Genomic DNA, 22053 nt, shown 5'->3' with positions numbered 1-22053 from the left:
TAGAACTTGTTCTAAGCTCAAACATAATGAGGTATCTTGAACAGAACAACCTACTCAATGCCAACTAGCATGAATTCCAAAAACATCGATCATGTGAAACCTATCCTGCTCTTATCTCACATGACATGCTGACAGTTTTTGGTCAAGGCAATTGGGTAGGACTGTATTTCTTGATTTCAGAAAAGCATTTGACTCAGCACCACACCGATGCTTATCACCAAAAGTACGATCATATGGCGTATCACGTTATCTTGGATGGAGAGTTATCGACAGATGTAGAAGAAACTTCAGGTGTACCTCAGGGAAGTGTGTTGGGACCCTTGCTGTTCATGTTTCATATTAATGAACTCGCAGACAATATTAGTAGTAACATCAGGCTTATCTATAATGAAGTATTATCTGAAAGAAGCTGTGTGAATATTCAGTCAGATCTTAAATAAGATTTCAAAAGGGTGCAAAGATTGGCAACTTACTTTAAATGTTCAGATATGTAAAATTGTACGCTTCGCAAAACAAAAAAAATTATCCTATGACTATAATATCAATGAGTCACTGTGGGAATTGGGCAACACATACAAATACCTTGCTGTAACACTTTGTAGAGATTTGAAATGAGATGATCACACACACTCAATTGTTTGTAAAGCAGGTGGTAGACTTTGGTTTACTGATGGAATAACAGGGAATTGCAATCAGACTATAAACCAAATAGCTTGCAAATCATTTGTGCGACCCACCCGAGAATATTGCTCAAGTGTGTGGGATCTGTACCAAACAGGACTAATGGAGGTATTGAACTTGCAAAGAGAAGGGCACCACGAATGGTCATAGGTTTGTTTAATTTGCGGGAAATGTCACAGAGATACTGAAGGAACTGACCTGGAAGACTCATGAAGATAGACGTAAACTACCCGAAAAAAGTCAAGCAACAGAGTTTCAAGAACAGGCTTTAAATGATGACTAGGAATGTACTACAGTCCCTTACTGTTGCTCAAATAGGGATCATGAGGATAAGATTAGAATAATTACACACACAGTCATTCAGGTGATCATTCTTCCCGCACTCCATACGTGAATTGAATGGGAAGAAACCGTAATAACTGGTATCGTGGTAGGTACACTCTGCCATGTACCTCACGGTGGTTTGCAGACACTAGATGTAGATATAAATGTAGATATAGGTATAGGTGTAAATATAGATGTAGATGCTAATGTGAATACGGTTTTCTGTTGGGTGTTTCTGAGTGCCACCCGTCAGTCTACTACAGGTTTTCCCATATTTTATGTTTCAGTTAAAATACAATGCCTTTAAAGCTTGCCACTCTGTAGATGCACTCATATCACACCGAGGCTCCAGCACTCAGCTGTGATAAGAATGTTTACAGATCGGCAAGTTAAGTGTTTATACTTTTCCCTATTTTCCATGTAGTATATTTGTTAAATTTCATGCACATGTCTCTGTTTAAGAAGGTTAATCTCGCATTTTTGTAAGTGTAAATTCATTCAGTCTTTAGTGCAATAATTGCTCACTAAACAGCCAGCTACATAGCTCCAACGCATCAGCGTCCATTGGTAACACATCAGGAGGATAGCAAGTCGCATATCTAGGATTGTCTGCTTTTATAGTTCACTTCTTCAGTTAGTCTTACTAGGAGCGGCAGATGTGTGTGGATGCAGCAGGAGCTGGCTGCAGTTTATGAACAGCTGAACATGTTGTTGGCTGCAGTCAGTCACCTTCAGGCTGCTGCCTCAGGGTGTAGTAGTGGTGGAGAATCTGGCGCGTTGCATGGGACACCTCAAGTGTCACTTGTTTTGTCCACTGGCTCTGCTTCTAAGGCACCTCCTAGTGCACATGGTGTGGTTGATCCAGCTTCACAGCAGGGTGAGTGGCGGGTGGTAATGCATTCACGTCACTCAAGGCGGAGGGACAATGTGGAAACTGGCCGCCTGGCCTTGCCCATTCACTCTTTGAGTGGACAGGTGGCCGTTCCTTCAGTAGGGTCTAAGCAGGCACCTGGTGCGAGGGGTTTACTGCTTATTGGGAGCTCCAATGTTTGATGCATTATGGAGCCCCTTAGGTATGTTCAGGACTGGAAAGTAAGTCAATGTTCACTTGGTATGTCTGCCAGGGGGGCCTCATCCAAGATGTGGAGGCGGCCTTGCCGGTGACTATGTAGCATGCAGGGTGCAGTTGGCTGCAAGTTGTTGCTCAGGTTGGCACCGACAACACCTGTCGCATGGATTCTGAGGCAGTCCTCAGCTTGTACAGGCAGGTGGTGAAGACTGCTGTGCTCACTCATGGGGTGCAAGCAGAGCTTGCAATTTGCTGCATTGTTCCCAGAGTTGATTGGGGTTCTTTGATTTGGAGCCAAGTGGAGGGTCTTAGCAAAAGGCTTTGTCAACTCTGTGACGGTCTTGGTTGCAGATTTTTGGACCTGCATTATTGTGTGGAGATTTGTTGGACCCCCCTTGATAGGTCAGGAGTTCTCTGAACACTCGCCAGTCTATTCACAGCAAGGGAAGTCAGTGTTCAGAATAAAAACACTTCAACTGTCACTATTTTATCAGTAAACTGTCGAAGTATTCATAATAAAGTTCCTGAATTTACTGGCCTCCAGGAAAGTTCTCGTGCTTAAATTATTCCGGGATTGAGAATTGGCAAAACCTGAAGTGGAAAACTGAGAGATATTTAATGACTCATGGAACATATATTGGAAAGACAGATTAGAGGCCATAGGATGGGAGAGTTTTCATTGCAATTGACAAAAACATTGTCTCTATTGACGTCAAAGTTGAGTGTGACAGTGAAGTCATCTGGTCACGTTTGAGAGGTGTAGGTGAAACTAAGTTATTGTTGGATGTTCTTACCAGCCACTCGATTCTGCTGTGGCAGTTCAAGAATCATTCAAAGAAAGTGTACGGTCAATGGCATGTAAATACTCAGATCATGCAGTACTAGACAGAGACGACTTTAACCCACTGAGTATAGACTGGGATGTCTATAGAGTCATTGTGGAGGTACAGACACAGTCATGCGAAATTCTTTTGAACACGTTTTCTGAAAATTGTCAGCTAGTTGGGCAGCCCACATGCAATGGAAATATCTTGGACCTTGTAGCCACAAAGAGGTTGGACCTTATAGACTGTGTCAGTATAGAAATGGAGATTAGTGATTGTGATGTCATTATAGCAATTATGATTATGAAAGTTAATACATCAGTCAAGAGGGCTAGGAGAGTGTTTCTGCTAGATAGAGCAGATAAGCAGTTACTGACATCGTGCTTAGACAGTGAATTGGCATCATTTTGTACCAGTAATATGGATGTAGAGGAATTATGGGCAAAGTTAAGCAGATTGTAAATTGTGGTCTGGAGAATTACATGCCTAGTAAGTGGATAAAGGATGGAAAAGACTCACCATTGTTTACTAACAAAATTTGTAAGATGTTGAGGAAGCAGAGGCTGTTTCACTCCAGGTTCAAACGCAACATACAACTACTACCACCATCAAACCTTAGGAAGGAAAAGGTCCAGCAGAGAACTCAAGAAAATTCTGGTCATATGTAAAATTGCTATGCGGGTCTAGTCTTCCATTCAGTCTCTGGTTTTCGTTTCGCTATCTTCAGCTGCCACACCAGACTGGTCAACAAAAGTTTTAAATTTCATGTTCAAGAAACTGTTCACGCAGGAGAACCGTCAAACATACCATCATTTGACTATTGGACAGACTCCCGTATGGTCGACATAGAAATAAGCATACTTGACATAGAGAAGCAACTTAACGACAGGAAAACAATTAAATCACCAGGTCCGGATGGAATGTCAGTTCGATTTTGCAAAGATTACTCTACAGCATTTACCCATTTACCTAGCTTCATTTATCGGTAATCTCTTGCCCAGTGCAAAGTCCCAAGTGACTGGAAAAAGCGCAGGTGATTCCAGTATATAAGAAATGTAAAAGAACGGACCTGCAAAATTAGACCAGTATCCGTAACTTCTCTTTGCTGCAGAATCCTTGCACATTCTCAGTTCGAATATAATAAACTGTCTTGAAGCTAAGCAGCTTATTATGTCCATGAATCAGCAGGGTCTTAGGAAGCATCACTTGTGGGAAACTCATCTTGCCCTTTTCATATGATATACTGAGAACTATGGATGAAGACCAACAGACAGATTCCATATTTCTAGATTTCTGGAAAGCATTTGACACAGTGTCCCATGGCAGGCAGTTAACAAAGATACAAGCATATGGAATAAGTTCACAGATATGTGAGTGACTCAGACTTCTTAAACAACAGAGTCCAATATTTTGTCCCCGATGGTGAGTATTCATCAGAGGCAAGGATATTGTCAGGAGTGCCCCAGGTAAGTGTGATGGGACCACTGTTGTTCTCTGTATACATAAATGGCTTGGCAGACAGGGTAGGCACAATCTGTGGTTGTTTGCTGATGATGTCATGGTATATGGTAAGGTGTCGAAATTGAGTGACTGTAGGAAGATAAAAGATGACTTAGACAAAATTTCCAGTTGGTATGATGAATGACAGCTTGCCCTAAATATGGCAAAATGTAAGTTAATGTGGATGAGTAGGAAGAATAAACCTGTAATGTTCGGATACAATATTACTAATGTCCGAACTTTAGACAGTCAAGTCGTTTAAATGTCTAGTCATAATGCTGCAAAGTGAGATGAGGTGAAACAAGCATGTGAAAACTGTGGTAGGGAATGCAAATGGTTAATTTTGGTCTGTTGGGAGAATTTTAGGAAAGAGTGGTCCACCTGTAAAGGATGCTGATGTGATCTGTTCTTCAGTACTGCTAGAGTGTTTGAGATCCGTACCAGGTCAGACTGAAGGAACACATTGTAGCAATTCAGAGGGGGCTGCTAGATTTGTTACCGGTAGGTTCAAACAAAACTTATGTGTTAAGGAGATGCTTCAGGAACTCAAATGCGAATCCTTGGAGAGAAGGTGTGTTCTTTTTGGGAAATACTATTGAGAAAATTTAGAGAACTGGCATTTGAAACTGACTGCTGAATGATTCTGCTCCTGCCCACATTCACTGCGTGTAAGTTGACAGTCACTTGGTAAATGCTGTTAATGAGTTAATGAGAAGACAGCAATCTGGGAATTTACGGACAGCATTGTGTGTAATTTTTCATATGCTTTGGTCAATAATGACGTTATTTTCCAACCTTTCACTTCATAAGATAACCTACCCTTTTCTTCTCTTCCCTCCCCCTCCCTCCCCCTCCCACTTCCAGTCATTAGATATGCTATAATTAATGGTAGATGCAGTATAAAATAGATACAACACAAATGGTTTGTGATACTTGCTAATGAAAAAATTGTTTTTGTTATGTTTTGTTCTTACATCATCATCTTAATACAGATTAACAAGTCTCTTTTACTAACTTGACACTTTCTGGAAAGGTGAAAAACGCATGAAAAAGAAGACAGCTAATTCTGCAAAGGAAAAACCAAGAAAGAAAGCATCTAATCGCCGTAAAGAAGAAAAAATCAGAGCTCAATCTCCGCAGCGATCTTCTAGTCCATATGATGCAGATGAGAGTGATTCTGAGGAACTCCCTAGTGGCTATCAACAAGTGTCAATCCAGGTGAGCTATAGAAATGAAGGCATTGTTTGTCCAAAGCAAAACTTTTGAGGGGGGACTTGGAATTAATTTAACAACAGTCCTCCTGAACAAAATTGATTTTGTGGCCAGTCTAACATACCCCAACTTTTAAAACATCTCGAACTTTCAGTTATAAAAGAATAAACTAAAAAATGATTATATCAAGAACCACATGCACAGTTCTGGATTATTACCTCAAGTTTTGATCAGTGTTGCAAGGGGGAAGAAAGGAGATGTGAGTGTTCAAGCATCAATCACTTCAAAAATTAACATACTTCACTTGTACTTAACTTTCTAGACTTAGTAAAGTCTAGATTTCTTCATAGTTATGGTTGTGTTGTCTGGGAGAGATTCATATTACATTTGGTTGCTGAAAAAGTCAATTCAGGTTCACTTTTTTGTACTGATAAAAATAATGGAAAATCCAGCATGAAATGTTGCAACTTTCCATATAATGGAGATGCTGAGCCACAGATAAGCACAACAAAAGACTGTCACAAAGTGAGCTTCCAGCCAACGAGGCCTTTGTCAGAAAACGTGCACACACACACACACACACACACACACACACACACACACACACACACACACACACACACACTCTTGACCGTGTGTGTTGTGTTTGTTTGTTTGTTTGTTTCGTCTATTTCTGAGAAAGGCCTTTATGGTTGCAAGCTTACTTTGTGACAGTCTTTAGTTGTGCCCATCTGTGGCTCAGCATGTCTGCTACGTGGTGAATAGCAACTACCATTTACATACTGTTAAAAATAACAACTCATTTTGAAGTGTGCAGAGCTCACTGGTACATTTTCCTCAATTACTCTCTGTCACAAACTTTTATTACTAACAAAATTTCCTACATTGTCATCACACAGAGTACAACTGTTCACAACAAACCCTCTCCAATAACTATTTACCACACAGCTCAACAAAAACAAAGATGTTGCAAGAAGTGGCAGAATATGTAGTCTATACAATCAGTATAATCCATATTTATTATCTAGAGTGTATTGCATTTCATTAACATTTCATGGAGGAAACAGATGTTTATTAATTTATCTTTTAGAATTAATATGAAACAAGTATGATCATAAATATAATTTTAAATATTCATGACTTAAGTACAAAAACATTGAGAATACAAAAATGATCATGTTTCTCATAAAATACTTAATCTTGTGTTAGCTTCAGATATCGAAATTATTGTAGTGATGCAGAATTAACTTCAATCTCACTGGATTGTGTTGTGAGCTAATGTGTATGGATTCTCCAGTATGCGACGAAAAATGTGTTGCACAGACCAGTCCCATTACACCAGCTATAAAGATACATATTAAAATGACACTGGTTTTCATTATTTTTGTCATCCTTCTGCTCCAACCATTTGTGCTATTAGCATATGAAACCATCAATGCATATGCAGATAAAATTTGTGTCCAGTTGTTGCAGTCATGTTGTGACTGTATGACAATACATTTCTTACCATACAAATCCTCCATAAAGCTGGAAATGACTATGTTCATTTAGGTCTGTTAGGGAGGATGGCAAAAATCTTCATATTTACTGTGATTTCAAAATCTATCACAAAGCAGCACATGAATTTGGGTGAAAGACTATTTGCAGCTGTCCAGCAATTTCAGGTGTCCGCCAGTGAAGGATGCTAGTTGACGGTGGCACGGCGAAGCGTGGCTGTTACAGGAGCATCCTCTATTGAAATCCATGCTACCTGCAAATACTGTTCCATCTGTGGCACACAGGCTCATGTGTAAAGGTGAAACTACATGTCCGTCCTCTTGTCAGGATGCTCACTCGTGATGCTAAAAACTATCGTCAGACGTTACCAGACGTGCCATTATGAATAAATTCACCAGAGATGTAACAATATTTCAGAGGGCATGGATTTCAATAGAGCATGATTCTGTGACGGCTGCCTATGTGCGCGTGTCGTCACGTCAAGTTTTGCTATAAAGCTGACACCGTGAGCTAGCAGTCTGAAGATGGCTGGAAAGTGACAAGCAGCCAGTGTGATCCGGCTGCAATACCAAAAGCTCATAGAATGTTCAGTATGCTGGGAAAACTTCAAGAATCATGGGTAATAATTAGATAATAAAGAAATAACAAATAAGCCTATGTAAAGGTCTATGTTCGCTGAGTCGATCTTGTCTTCTGCATTATATTACGTTACATTAGGGGCAGAAATAGACCTCCCTGTGCTTCAGTGTACTTTTCATAATATGTTAATATACATTTTATGCAACACTGTTGCATCAATTCTCAAAATTTCATTGCAAATATCGTGCTTAAAGTCTTCCAGTGTTACTGGAATATTTGCATGCACTTTTTCATTTAGACCGCCCCACAGATGAGTCACAAGTGGTTAGCTCTGGTGAACGCAATGGCCAGAATCCTCTGCTGACAGTCCTTCCTTATGTGAATCTTTCATGAATTTGTAAGACTGACTCTCGTGAAATGTAACAGGTCACCCTATCATGTTGAAAGACAGCAAAATACAGCAGTGGATCAAACATTCCACTCTAAATTTCTTTGACATTGTCTCGTGTAGTAATTCCCCCGTTTTGCCTTATCATTGTCCTTCTGTTCTTGGACACGATCTCGTTCTGTAGGGCTTCATCTCAATGTAGTGTAAACCATAAACCGTGGTGACAAGACCTATGCGACACGTACACTTGTTGCAACAATTTACATGCCACTTCTTTGGGCTCTGGATCATGTGTGTTCGAATATCCACAAAAACAGCAGTTACATGAATGGGCAGTGCTCGATTCTTTTTTAAATTTGCAGCTGATCCTGTAGTATGCCAGTTTGTCACCAAATCCAGTATACCGCTGTTTGCTGGTATGGAAACGCCACAAAACTTCTTTGCAGAAATATCGTGCATTTCCTTAAATGAACCGGTAGACACATAGACCTCCACTGTCGCAATTTATTCTTGAAAAGGATACAAAACATTGTCACTACAACTTCAAAACAGTAGAGGAAGAGTGGTGGGTGACAGTGAGCAGTCCAGTAGTTTGGGACAGTTTTTCGTGCACTACCCTATACCACATATTGTATCCACTTCCAATTATCAGAATATCCTGCATGAATTCGCCCACTGAGTGATAGCATTTCAGTACCAGTGCTTCATATAGATTACTTTTCTTTGCCCTTAATTTCATCTACATTAACTTGTTCCCTTATAATTTAGTATATATTTTTATTCCTATGTATCAAGGGTGCTGGGAAAACAGTGGGTAAAAAAACCATAAAGTTTTGTGTGTTTCTTGTGTTGTGTGTGACCATGATGATTTCTTCAAATAATGCCTTTCTGGTACACAAAAATTTCATAAATGGATGGGGATGTGAGAGTTAATATTTGTAAGTTTCCATATAATGGGCAACATGGTTCTTACTGATCTAGAAGGTACATATTCCAAATGACTTTTTCCTATACCTTCAATATCTACAGTATGTTAGCATACTTTCCCAAAAAACAATACTATGCCTAATAATGAACCCAAAATAACCTGTACATACTTCTTTTTGTGTATCCATGTTAGTTGCAGTTCATAATATATGCACTGCAAATGCAGATTTGCTTAGTTTCTTGGCTAGTTACCTGATGTGTACCTACCAGCTCTGCTTTATATCCAAATTTAATCCTAAGAATTTTAATGAATCCATTTCTTCTATACCTTGGTTGTGGTGAATAATTTTAATCTGCTCTTATTTTCACTGGAAGCTTTGGAATAGCATCCCCTATTCATGTAACTGAAACAGAGTTTCTAAACTACTAGGATAGGCCTAGAGATCAGTTATTCGGGAACAGTTTTTGCATCCAGATTTTTAACCAAGACAGAAGTAGTGTCACAAACAGAACTGGTGAGGTGCTGAAATTCAATGATAATTCATTCACATAAATCAGAAATAGGACTTGGGACACACACTGAGAGATTTTACGGTTAGAATAATAATTTACTCTCATTTAAAATAATGATAAATCCTTGTTTTCTATTACGTAGGTAAGTTTTAAGCCATTGTAGAATAGGATAAGTTTGCTCATGTCATACTCCGTAAGGGAGTGTAGTATATTTGGTAGGATAATTTAAATAACACAATTTGTTTTGCATATGCTTCATCTTTCTTTTTTAAGCATCAACCATAATATGCAAGACAAAGATTACTACTAAATCATAATGCACGACTTAATAAGAGTGAAAAGCTAAGTGCGCTGTATGTAACCGAGCTGGGAGGGGGAACGATGGAAAATAGACAGGTCAGAAAATGAAAGATGTAGAAAACTAAAATGGAGTGAAGAAATGAGTAGTTACTGTGAAGAAATGCTGGGATAGATGGAATTAATGTAAATTAAGGCCAAGTGGGTGGCGAGAACCAAGGACATTTGTAGTGCTAGTTCCCACCTGCAGAGTTCTGGGAAACTGGTGTCTTGGGGGAAGAATCCAGATGGTGTGTGTGGTGAAACGGGCATCAAGGTTGTGACTGTCATGTTGTACAGCATCCTCTGCAACAGGATACTGTGTGTTACTTGTAAACACTCTTTGACTATGCCCATTCATCCTGACTGGTAACTGGGTGGGAGCCATGCCGATGTAGAAGGCCGATCAGTGTTTACGTAACAGCTGGTGTATGACGTGACATTTCACAGGTGGCTCTCCCTTTATCAGTATATGTTTTGCCAGCTACAGAGCTTGAATAGGTGGTGGTAGGAGGATGCACAGGGCAAGTCTCGCAGTGGGGGCAGTTACAAGGGTAGGAGCCGTGGGGTAGGGAGTTGGGTGCAGAAGGAGCATAGAGTGAGACGAAGATATTACGGAGATTGGGAGGATGGCGAAAAGTTATTCTAGGTGTGGTGTGCAAAATCTGAGACAGAATGGATCTCATTTCAGGACATGGTTTTAGGAAGTCATAGGTGATTAATACATTCGAGACAAGGATAATACTGGGTGACAAGTGGTGTGCTCCGAGCTGTTTTTTTTTGGAGGGACCAGCAGCACCAGGATTGCTGAGTAGATTTTTTATGTATCTATTTACAATATACATTTACATTATCTTGTCAATAATTCATTATTTTTGTTGTTATGTTAGCCCATGTGACCATCATTCCTTCCTATGTAAACCTCTTGCCAGTCTTTGTTGTCACCTGTCTTGTACAATCTATCATCTGTTTTTTATCTTTTGTGCTAGTATTCCAGTCTTTTTTTTTTTTTTTGTCTGTACCACCCAAAATCAGCACTTCGGCCCTACATCTCTACTAGTACCAGTTTTCGTGCACGTAGACAGGTCTGTTGTTATTTGCTAGTTTGCGTACAAGAATTCCACTGTTATTTACGAATTTGCCTACAGTTCACTACACTACAGGGTCTTCTCCCAATCGTCTTTCACCAATTTATTTTCAGATTTGACAGCTATTTTCTTTCCTACCCTCCACTTACCCTGTTTCAACGCAAATCTTTCACATTTTTGTGTGTTTGCTTTTTACCAAACCACTCTGACTTTTACTGTCATCTCCTGCATTACTTTATTTGACAAGCAAAGTAGTTTACATTATCTCTTGTGACTTTCTCCTTCTGTTAGCCCAGTTTTTAAAATTTTGCCTCCTTTCGTGACTTTCCCTTTTGGTGTTTTATTTTCCAGTCATTTATTTGGATTATGTAGACCACACTTGTGGCGAGCAGTTCTCACCCACTCCTTGCCTCTTGTTAACCATTGTCTGTTCTCACAATTTTTGTGTGAATTTTTCTGATTTTTCCAAATGTTTTCCAGGCTTTTCTTTCATTTTTCTATCTTTTTCACCTCTGCCTCTCGTTTTTGCCACGCCCACCCCTGTCTAACACTCCAAACCATTCTCTCTTGCCATGATGAATCCTATCATATATTGCAACAGTTCTTTTCGAAAACATGCTTTTGCACTATCAAAATTAAGGTCCCACATTCTGTTTCTTGAAATGTACTTGTCCCTTGGAGTTACTCCCAAAGGCCTAACACTGAAAGTCCCTGTTTCTGGATGTAATCCTGCTCTGCACCAGCTTATTTTACAGTTTCATGCCTCATCTGCCAGTTTCCACTCCACCAGACATCTATCTGTTTACAAAATCCTACAGTTATCTGCCCCTAATGTTTCCTTGGATGGTATCATTTGCCAAGCCAACTTCAGATGGCAACAACATGCCATACTTCACCTCAAAAAGCTATGCCACCTTCTCCTAAACTACCTCAACAGTCGTGTTTCCCTTTCTGTCTCTCTGCAGCTCTCCAAACAACCACACCATCAACCACCACGCATCTCCTTCAAAACGAGCTTGGCCAACCTCCTTAATATCCCACAGCCTTCACCACTGCCAGTAATAACTCATAACCACACGAACCAATCACAGCAGTACAGTGTTCCCAACCTCTCACCCAAAGCACTCCCCCTCCCCCTCCCCTTTATTATCTGTTTTATCCAAGGCTCTCACTTTCAGCTCTAAACCTGCATTTAATCAAGCTGCTTTGGTGATGGAACTACTTTCCCTTACATGTAACATCAACTGGAAGTATCACTTTGCAACCTAATCCCAAAACCTTTCCAACAGCAAACCTGACATTGAACATTGCCTTAACAGTTTTGACCACAGTCACAACTTGATCCACCACCACTGCCTCAGAATCATCCCTTACAAGCCTTCCAAGAATTCCTCACATCCAGCATTGGTGCACAACCTTTCCTCAGGTCCCAACAACAGGACCCTAACCTTTTCTCTGCAGAACTCCAGGCTCTACGTTCCCTAAAAGCTGTTGACTCCATCATTATCCTTCCAGCAGACATAGGATCTATCTCTGTGGTACTTGACCAACAGAAGTATGGTAGTGAAGGTCTACGCCAGCTTTCTGACGCTGGTAAGTTCTGTGAGTGGTAAGCAGGGCACATGGGCTGCTGGAGTAGAATGCTGAACCCATTTGAGGATATAAAAATTTATTTTCACATTGTTAATTAAAACAGAGCACTGGTAACAACACAATTATTAATTTGTATTTGCAGATTGCGATGATCTACACCAATCATTCAATTGTATAAAAGCTAGAGAATAATTCAAAAAATTGTAAAAGAAAAACGGCCTTATAGCCCCAACTTTAAACTCATAAAAAATTACTTTACACAAATATAATTTTCACCTAATTACAGATCTGAGCTCACTAGTCAATTATCAGGCCTTGTGAATTTGAAAAATAACAATTTGTAAAATTTATTAGGTTTAAAAAATACTCAAATAAAAAGATCTCATAAATACTTGAATTAAATGTTATGGAAAGCATTTGGTAATATGATGATATGGTAGCCTGAAAGATCTACACAGCAATTAGCACATTCTTGACGTTTGGCATTCACATCAGCTGCACGTCTGAATTCTGTGCTCGAGAGTTCAAGTGATGACAACAACAGGCCGGAGGGCCTGTGCACACCAGTAACGGCTTCTAGAACACACAAACCCAGTTCATTAAAATACTAAAAGCAGCAGCTAAACATTGGGTAGCGTCAAATGCAGGAAGAGATGTTAAACGTTACAGTGTGACAATCACAGTGGCTATTAAAGCATTAGTTCATTAAGCAATCTCCACTGACATGAAATTTCACTTGATAGATTTGTAAACCACAACTAGTACGAGGTGATACTAACCAGACAATCCGCACACAACCTTAAATACCAAGGCACTGTATGATGGCGTGAAGTTGTTACTATTATAGTATGCAACAAAAGGAAGTTGGCAGTTCCAATTTAATTTAGCACTGAAGTTTTATGCAGAGAATAAACTGTGCTTTGTCAAATTGACCACTTAACATAATAATAACAATAATAATAATAATAATAATAATTAATTCTACGCACAATTGGAAAGCCCCTGGAAAAGATAAAATTGCAAATTTCTGGCTAAAGTAGTTCACCTCAACACATTCACATCTAACTAAATTATTTAGCAATTACATTGCAGACCCATACACAGTCCCTGATACACTTACACAAGGAATAACTTATCTGAAACCTAAAGATCAAGCAGACACAGCAAACACAGCAAAATTTCGTCCCATAATATTTTGTATATTGTTGGTAGGCATGTTAACTTTAGTCATTACACAGAAATTAATGACACATACAACACAGATCAAAATAATAAATGAACAACAAAAAGGCTGCTGCAAAGGAGCACGAGGATGTAAAGAGCAACTGATAATAGATGCGGAGGTGACATATCAAGCTAAAACTAAACACTACGCATACATTGATTACCAAAAAGCTTTTGATAGTGTACCCCACTCATGGTTACTACAGATATTGGAAATATACAAAGTAGATCCTAAATTGATACAGTTCCTAAACATAGTAATGAAAAATTGGAAAACCAAACTTAATCCAAACAAATTCAAATAATATCACATCACAGCCAATACATATTAAGCGTGGAATATACCAAGGAGACTCATTAAGTCCTTTCTGGTTCTGCCTTGCTCTGAACCCACTATCCAACATGCTAAATAATACAAATTATGGATATAATATTAGTGGAACATACCAACACAAAATCATACATTTGCTATACATGGATGATCTAAAACTACTGGCAGCAACAAATCAACAACTCAACCAATTACTAAAGATAACAGAAGTATTCAGCAATGATATAAATATGGCTTTTGGAACAGACAAATGTAAGAAAAATAGCATAGTCAAGGGAAAACACACTAAACAAGAAGATTACATATTGAATTACCACAGCGACTGCGTAGAAGCGATGGAAAAAACAGATGCCTATAAATATCTAGGATACAGACAAAAAATAGGAATAGATAATACAAATATTAAAGAAGAACTAAAAGAAAAATATAGACAAAGACTAACAAAAATGCTGAAAACAGAATTGACAGCAAGAAACAAGACAAAAGCTATAAATACTTATGCTATACCAATATTGACCTTCTCATTTGGAGTAGTGAAATGGAGTAACACAGACCTAGAAGCACTCAATACACTTAACACGGTCACAATGCCACAAATATAGAATACATCACATACATTCAGCAACAGAAAGATTCACATTAAGCAGAAAGGAAGGAGGAAGGGGGTTTATCGACATAAAAAACCTACATTATGGACAGGTAGACAATTTAAGAAAATTCTTTATAGAACGAGCAGAAACTAGCAATATACACAAAGCAATCACTCATATAAATACATCGGGTACACCACTGCAATTTCATAACCACTTCTACAACCCTTTAGATCACATAACATCAACAGATACGAAGAAAGTAAATTGGAAAAAGAAAACACTACATGGCAAGCACCTGTATCATCTAACACAGCCACACATCGATCAAGACGCATCCAACACATGGCTAAGAAAAGGCAATATATACAGTGAGATGGAAGGATTCATGATTGCAATACAGGATCAAACAATAAACACCAGATATTACAGCAAGCATATTATTAAAGATCCCAATACCACAACAGATAAATGCCGACTTTGCAAACAACAAATAGAAACAGTAGATCACATCACAAGCGGATGTACAATACTAGCAAATACAGAATACACCAGAAGACATGACAATGTAGCAAAAATAATACATCAACAACTTGCCATACAACATAAACAAATAAAACAACACGTTCCCACATACAAGTATGCATCACAAAATGTACTGGAGGATGATGAATACAAATTATACTGGAACAGAACCATTATAACAGATAAAACAACACCACATAACAAACCTGACATCATACTCAACAATAAAAAGAAGAAATTAACACAACTAATCGAAATATCCATACCCAATACAACAAATACACAGAAGATAACAGGAGAAAAAATTGAAAAATACATCCAACTGGCTGAGGAAGTCAAGGACATGTGGCATCAGGATAAAGTTGACATTATACCAATTATACTATCAACTACAGGAGTCATACCACACAATATCCACCAGTACATCAACACAATACAGCTACATCCAAACGTATATATACATCTTCAGAAATCTGTAATTATTGATACATGTCAGTTACCCGAAAGTTCCTAAATGCAATGTAACATATACCGTACAGTTAAAAGGAAGTCACGCTTGATCAAGGTCCGCGTCACTTTCCATTTTTAACCATAGATAACGTCTGAGAAAGGAAAGAAGTAATAATAATAAAGGGATCGCTGAATATCGCCCACACTTTTAATTCAAGATAAATGCAACGGAACCAGGGCACAGCGCAGTTACATGGACTTGCAATACCAAGTATCCCGGATCCACGGCAAAGTGGTTTAAGGAATGACTAGCAAAAATCAAAGTGGCTACGCAGTGCAATCGCATCCAAAAGTTCCACCACAAAATGCTCACTATTCGAAGTTAGCCCAGGAGCTAGCTGTTAACATGCATGCCAGGGTAAAGTCCTGCACTCTCCTCAGGATTTGAGATAGACACAACTCTTAAACAGAGACTTTGTTGACCAGTGACTGCTTCCGCACTCCGGTCCTGCTCGCCGCCAGACCCAGGCGCCAGAATGTCAACAACGTGTGTCCTTGCAGTACACCAAGCGTCAATTGACTACTCGCGATACTCTGTGCGATGTCTTCCCTCTGTCACCGCTCCCGACTGAGTCTCCTCTCTCTCGCGAGCCACACCCATCCTAAATAAAGGGTGCTAGCCAATCAGGATGCCACAAAGCGCGTAAATTAGACAGAGAAACTATCCTGCCAAGTGCATCCCAGGAAGTCATGGCTCAGACACCTCTTCATAGAGCATCTGCCAACAAGATCCCATACCTGTGATTCAAACTGACCCGCAGTTCCTCCTAAAATCATCATGCCCCACAAGGACTTACACCTCAATCCATAGCATTTCTTACCCCTCACCCAAACCATGCACCCCCACCTTTTACCTTCTTCCTAAGATTGACAAACTCAATCATCCTGGCCGTCCTATAGTTTCTGGCTTCAAAAAGCACCCACCAAATTTATATCTGGCTTAGTTGACTGACACCTGCAACCCACAGTACAAAGACTTCCCACCTCTATTAAAGATGCCAACCATTTCCTAAATTGTCTGAAATCTGTGCCCGTCCCTCTCCCATCACACATCTTGCTTGTCACTACTGATGCCATCTCCTTCTATACCAATATCCCCCACGTAAATGGTCTGTCTGCTGCTGAACATCTCCTCAGTCACGTCCACCTGTTCCCAAACCTATGACATCATTCGTGCTCATCTTAATCAACTTTATACTTATCACCAATTACTTTACCTCTGAGGGCAGATGTACAAACAGATCAGGGGTACAGCCATAGGAACCAGGATGGCTCTTTCCTTTGCCAACCTTGTCATGAATCGCTTGGCTGGGGCTTTGGTTTAGATACATTGATGCCATCTTTGCCATATGGACTCATGGTGAGGCTGATCTGTTAAAATTCGTGGAATCTCTGAATACCTTCTCCCAATTAAATTTCACATGGTCCTATGTCGAATCCCATGCGACTTTCCATGATGTTAATCTCATCCTTACCAAAGGTCAGCTACACTCTACTGTCCACATTAAACCTACTAACAAACAGCAGTACTTACATTTTGACAGTCACCATCCTTCCCATGTCAAACGTTCCCTCCAATACAGCCTTGGCATTCGAGGCAAATGTATTTGTTCAGATGCAGACTCTTCAAGCAATACACCACCACTCTCACTTCAGCGTTCACTGGAGGTAATTGTCCCAACAGCCTAGTTCAAAAGCAGATTTCTCAAACGATCACATCCAATCCTGGTACACCTGACCCCTCAGCTTTGAAGCACACCACCTGTCACCCAGTATTATCCTGCTCCAGAATATATTAATCAGCCATGACTTCCTAAAACCATGCCCTGAAATGAGACCCATTCTGTCTGAGATTTTGCCCCTCACACCTAGAATAGCTTTTCTTAATTCCATCCATTTCAGCATTTCTTCACAGTAACTACTTGTTTCTTCACTCGATTTTGGTTTTCTGCATCTTTTATTTTCTAACCTGTCTATTTTTTGCCTTCCCCCTTCCCACCTCAGTTACATAAAGCACACTTAGCTTTTCATTCTTATTAAGTCGTGCACTATGTTTTAGTAGTAATCTGTCTTGCATATTACCGTGTCTTCCATCTTTAAGCTGTCAGGTTTTCAAATCTTGCCCGGCACAGTCCCCAACAATGTCTTTCCTTCTCATACAGTCTGGTAAGTCTCCCATGACACAGGGTTCTGGGTGACTTTTCTGAACTGTACCCCTTTCTCTAAACCTCTCCTGTCCTTTTCCTTCACCCCCTTCCTTCCCTATCAACTCTCCTGCCAGGACGAGGAGCCACTGGCTCCGAAAGCTTGTAAAAGTTAAACCCTTTTGTGTGTGTGTTCCCCTGCCGCTGCTTGGTGAGTAGATGGTTTTTTACCTATCTTTTTACATTATAAATCCATGGAATAATTTATCAAAACATCACAGTAACAAATTGAAAACCATAAATGTAACTTCTTCCACAGTTTCTTGTAATGAAATTGCACATAAGGAACAAAATATAAATTCTTAACAAAGTGCTTAAACTGGCATGTTGAAAATCAATTGGTATGAACGCATATGTCGCAGAAATATTTCTTAATTTTACTTTCCACGCCAGCACATAGGTCACGTACCCAAACTTTACATTTCATAGAGTGAATACAGTCTTCTTCACGATCTTCCTTACACACTTCACATAACAAATTCACACTGTCCTTTAATTTTTTAGTCTTGGAAAAGTTTTCATATATATGTCTTTTTTTATTTGCCTTTTCTATGGATTCAATTCTCATTCTGTAAGGACATGATGTTGAGTTAAATGTTGGTTTAGACCGTGTTGTATTTCTCTTTAACTGTTTTATACACCAGGCAGGAGGGAAAGTGTTCTAGCAAGACATTATTTGTTGACTTAATTTCGGCAACAGTTGCAATATTGTTTTTGGATCCACATTCTGGAGACATTGTAGAAGGTCCAGACTGTGTATTGAGTGGTGTTGCAATATTAGGTGGCCTTCCAGATTTTTTTTGTGTTGTTACTCCTGTCCCATCAGCAGATTCTTGGTCTGATTTATCAGCAATATGTACAGTAGTAGCTACAAAGTCCTCCTCTTTGATGACATTTCTATTGTGTGAAATGATAATTAAATCAAGACCCTATGCTGTTGACAGGCGTCGATATACATTAACGAGAGACAGTTGAAAATGTATTCCCCAACCGGGACTCGAACCCAGGATCTCCTGCTTACATGGTCGACGCTCTGTCCCTCTGAGCCACCGAGAGCACAGAGGATAGTGTGATTGCAGGGACTTATCCCTTGCACACTCCTTGTGATACCCACATTCCCTACTTTATGTCCACACATTATTTTTAGTGCGCCTGCCCATTACACTCATTACTCGCGGCAGACAATCTTGCCGATTCCCACAAGAGTTCGGGCAATACGTGTGCATCCAGCACAGGAGGAGGAGGTCAATGGCTGGTTAGCCTTAACTATGTGAAGATGGTATCTGTTCTTTCGGACATGTCCGAAAGAACAGATACCATCTTCATATATCTCTATTGTGTGGCCACAAGGCTGCTGCCTTTAAACCATTTAATGCTGTGTCCAAACAAACTGATTTGGGGTATGCGTTATCCAGGAGTTCCACAATATTGGCTTGTTTTATGACACTTACAGAATTTAAATATAGCCCTGAAGATGCTGCATCATTATAGTTGTTTTTCAGACATGATAGAAAACATGTACTGTTACAACAGTCAGTGGTCGGCTTACTTGTATTTGCTTACTCTCATGACTATTTAGTTCAATTTTAAACCACTTGATGTTGCATTTTGTACACGTGGGATAAGATATTATTGGAGTACAACTTAGACTAATACAACTTTACCCTACTGCCCATAATGTTACACTTTTCAAGTTTGCAAATCAGCAAGGCATGTATTACACGATTGAAAGCATTCGTGAGGTCACAGCAGATTCTTGCAGCCTTAGTACTCTTGGCTAATGTCATGCTTACTTCCTAAAAAGAGGGAGAGGGAGAGAGGGGTAGTAGTAAATATTTGGGGAAAGTAATGTGTTGGAGAAATGAGTGAATGTGATGCTACATTTAATCAAGAAGAGGTCTCCAAAAAAAATCTGCCTATTCAGTGATTTCATGGTTCTTTTCTTGTCACTGTTGTTCAGGCACAAGTAATATTCTTAACAACAGTATTTATATTTCAGCTGTTGGATTTGATGCACACACTCCATACTCGAACTGCCCACATATTCCAGTGGTGGGCAGAGGAAAATGGTGACACTGATATTACTTCATTATGGGGACAGGCCTGGTGTCCACTGCTTCAGGGAATAGCCAGGTTGTGCTGCGACTCTCGCCGACAGGTTAGCTGTGGTTCTATTATTTGACTAAGCAAAGAAATATTTCATTATATGACTAAGCGCAATTCAGGAGCTCAAACCTGTGATGCTCAAAGAAACTGTGCATAAGACGTGCACTATTTAATCGTAACGCAATTCATTGCAGGTCCGAATGAGTGCCATCACGTATTTGCAGAGAGCATTACTTGTTCATGATCTCCAAACACTGACAGCTCAGGAATGGGAAGGTTGCTTCAATAAAGTTTTATTTCCATTACTGACTAAACTTCTGGAACCTATCAGCCCTGATGATCCAGGAGGCTTAGAAGAAACACGGATGCGTGCAGCAACAGTTCTTTCAAAGGTTTGAGACTAGCTTGTTGAAAGTTTCAATAATGGGCTAAGTGTGAAATTAAAAGTCAATTTTTGCAATGGTCGCTGTTACATAGTAATTTTGAAATAAAAGTAAGTGCTACCTCTTATTAATCATCCTGTGAACTTATTTATATATGGTATTAATTTCTTTAAAAAAGAAGCAATGATTATCCATTAGAAGTCATGACACTATTCAATATATAATTTTATGAATATATACTTTTTGTAAATTGTATTTTTTTAGATCTAATAAATATTTCCATGTGCAGGTTTTCTTACATCACTTAACACCACTACAGTCGTTACCGACATTTAGTGCACTTTGGCTCACTATTCTGGACTACATGCGTCAGTATATGAATGCAGATAAAAGTGATTTACTGGTAAGTTCCGTCCTAAATCACTTAAGCTTCCAGATGTCATTATATGCTGTATGTTATTGAAAGGCGAGCAATTGTTTTGAAAGGTTATACTACGGTCTATTCTTACTTATTACTGTCCTAACTCATAATGTGCTGCTTTGTTAAAGTATTGTTATGCTCTTATGGTAATGGAATGTCCTTGATGGAAAATAATGTAAAGAGCAAAGGCAACAATGCCCTGTACAGTTGAGCCATCAAGTGTTTAATAGGCACATAAAGACTGAAAAAGATTATCGGGCTTACAGACAGTACCAAAGCAGATTATTAAAGTACACTAACACACACAAACATCTGCACAGTTATATTGTCCCAGCCATTTACATTGTACCACCAGTGCAGCTCAACTGGTGTAGTCAAGTGGACTGAGTGAGGGAAGGAAAAGAAGGAAACGATAAAGCAAAAGATGGGCAATAGCTTGAAGGGAGAGGCAACAAGCACATGGAACAGGAATGTGGCACTAGTTAGCTCACTCTGATGCAGGTCAAGGAAGTTACCGTGTCACGCACAATGAACTCCAGGAGTGTGGATGTGCAAGTAATTTGATTTCTTTGTGCCTGCTTGCATTTGAGCATGCTTTAATATTTTCTTGTACATATGTTTGTGACTTGAAATTAAGACTTGAACAATGTGTAATAATTGCTTTAATGTTTGGGCTAAGAAATAAGTTATTTGCAATTATCATTTAAAATAATATCATCATTCTGTGCATTGCTATCTTCAGTCAGAATTCTCCTCCTTTTGATTAACACTGTAGTGAGTTGTAGCACCTAATGAGAGTGATGGTACACAGTTATCCGAGCTGTGCTATGCATATTCGAAAAATGTTTGTGATATTCTCTGATAACCATCATGAAAAACACACAGAAATATAGTCTCTAGTTTTTCAAATATGGTGCTGACTTAATATTATTTTTGAGAACAGTAGGACAGCTTTTTCTTTGTATGTGCCTTTTTCTATCGTGTCTAGTGCTATAAAAGTGATTGTGTTAAAGGGCCGGCTGTTGTATTCTTTTGCGTGTCCTCATGTGGGGGGGGATGGGGGCACAAAATGATGGGAGGAGCTGACCCTTCTGTAACACATAATGACCGTAAATAACAAATAATGTCTCGCTAGGTCACAAACAAAATTTTATTTTCTTTGGAAGTTCAGTTTAGTGAGAGTTTTCATACTAAACTCCTCTGCAGATTTAACTATCTGTCAATTGGT

The 22053-nt window shown here is 39.3% G+C and overlaps 1 protein-coding gene across 3 annotated transcripts in view; it reads left to right on the top strand.

Annotated features, from left to right (window-relative positions):
• Positions 1 to 22053, top strand: part of LOC126458048 (Golgi-specific brefeldin A-resistance guanine nucleotide exchange factor 1) — a 317427-nt gene that overhangs the window by 197712 nt on the left and 97662 nt on the right. For all 3 annotated transcript variants that reach the window (XM_050094843.1, XM_050094842.1, XM_050094841.1), the window contains exons 26-29: positions 5432 to 5616; positions 19915 to 20073; positions 20216 to 20413; positions 20694 to 20807. In XM_050094843.1, the coding sequence (XP_049950800.1) occupies positions 5432 to 5616; positions 19915 to 20073; positions 20216 to 20413; positions 20694 to 20807 (656 nt within the window). The remainder of the gene's footprint in view (positions 1 to 5431; positions 5617 to 19914; positions 20074 to 20215; positions 20414 to 20693; positions 20808 to 22053) is intronic.

This window comes from Schistocerca serialis, chromosome 2 (assembly GCF_023864345.2).
Source record: "Schistocerca serialis cubense isolate TAMUIC-IGC-003099 chromosome 2, iqSchSeri2.2, whole genome shotgun sequence".
Taxonomy (NCBI): domain Eukaryota; kingdom Metazoa; phylum Arthropoda; class Insecta; order Orthoptera; family Acrididae; genus Schistocerca; species Schistocerca serialis.
Note: the sequence above shows the minus strand (reverse complement) of the source record. Positions and strands in the feature narration are given on the sequence as shown.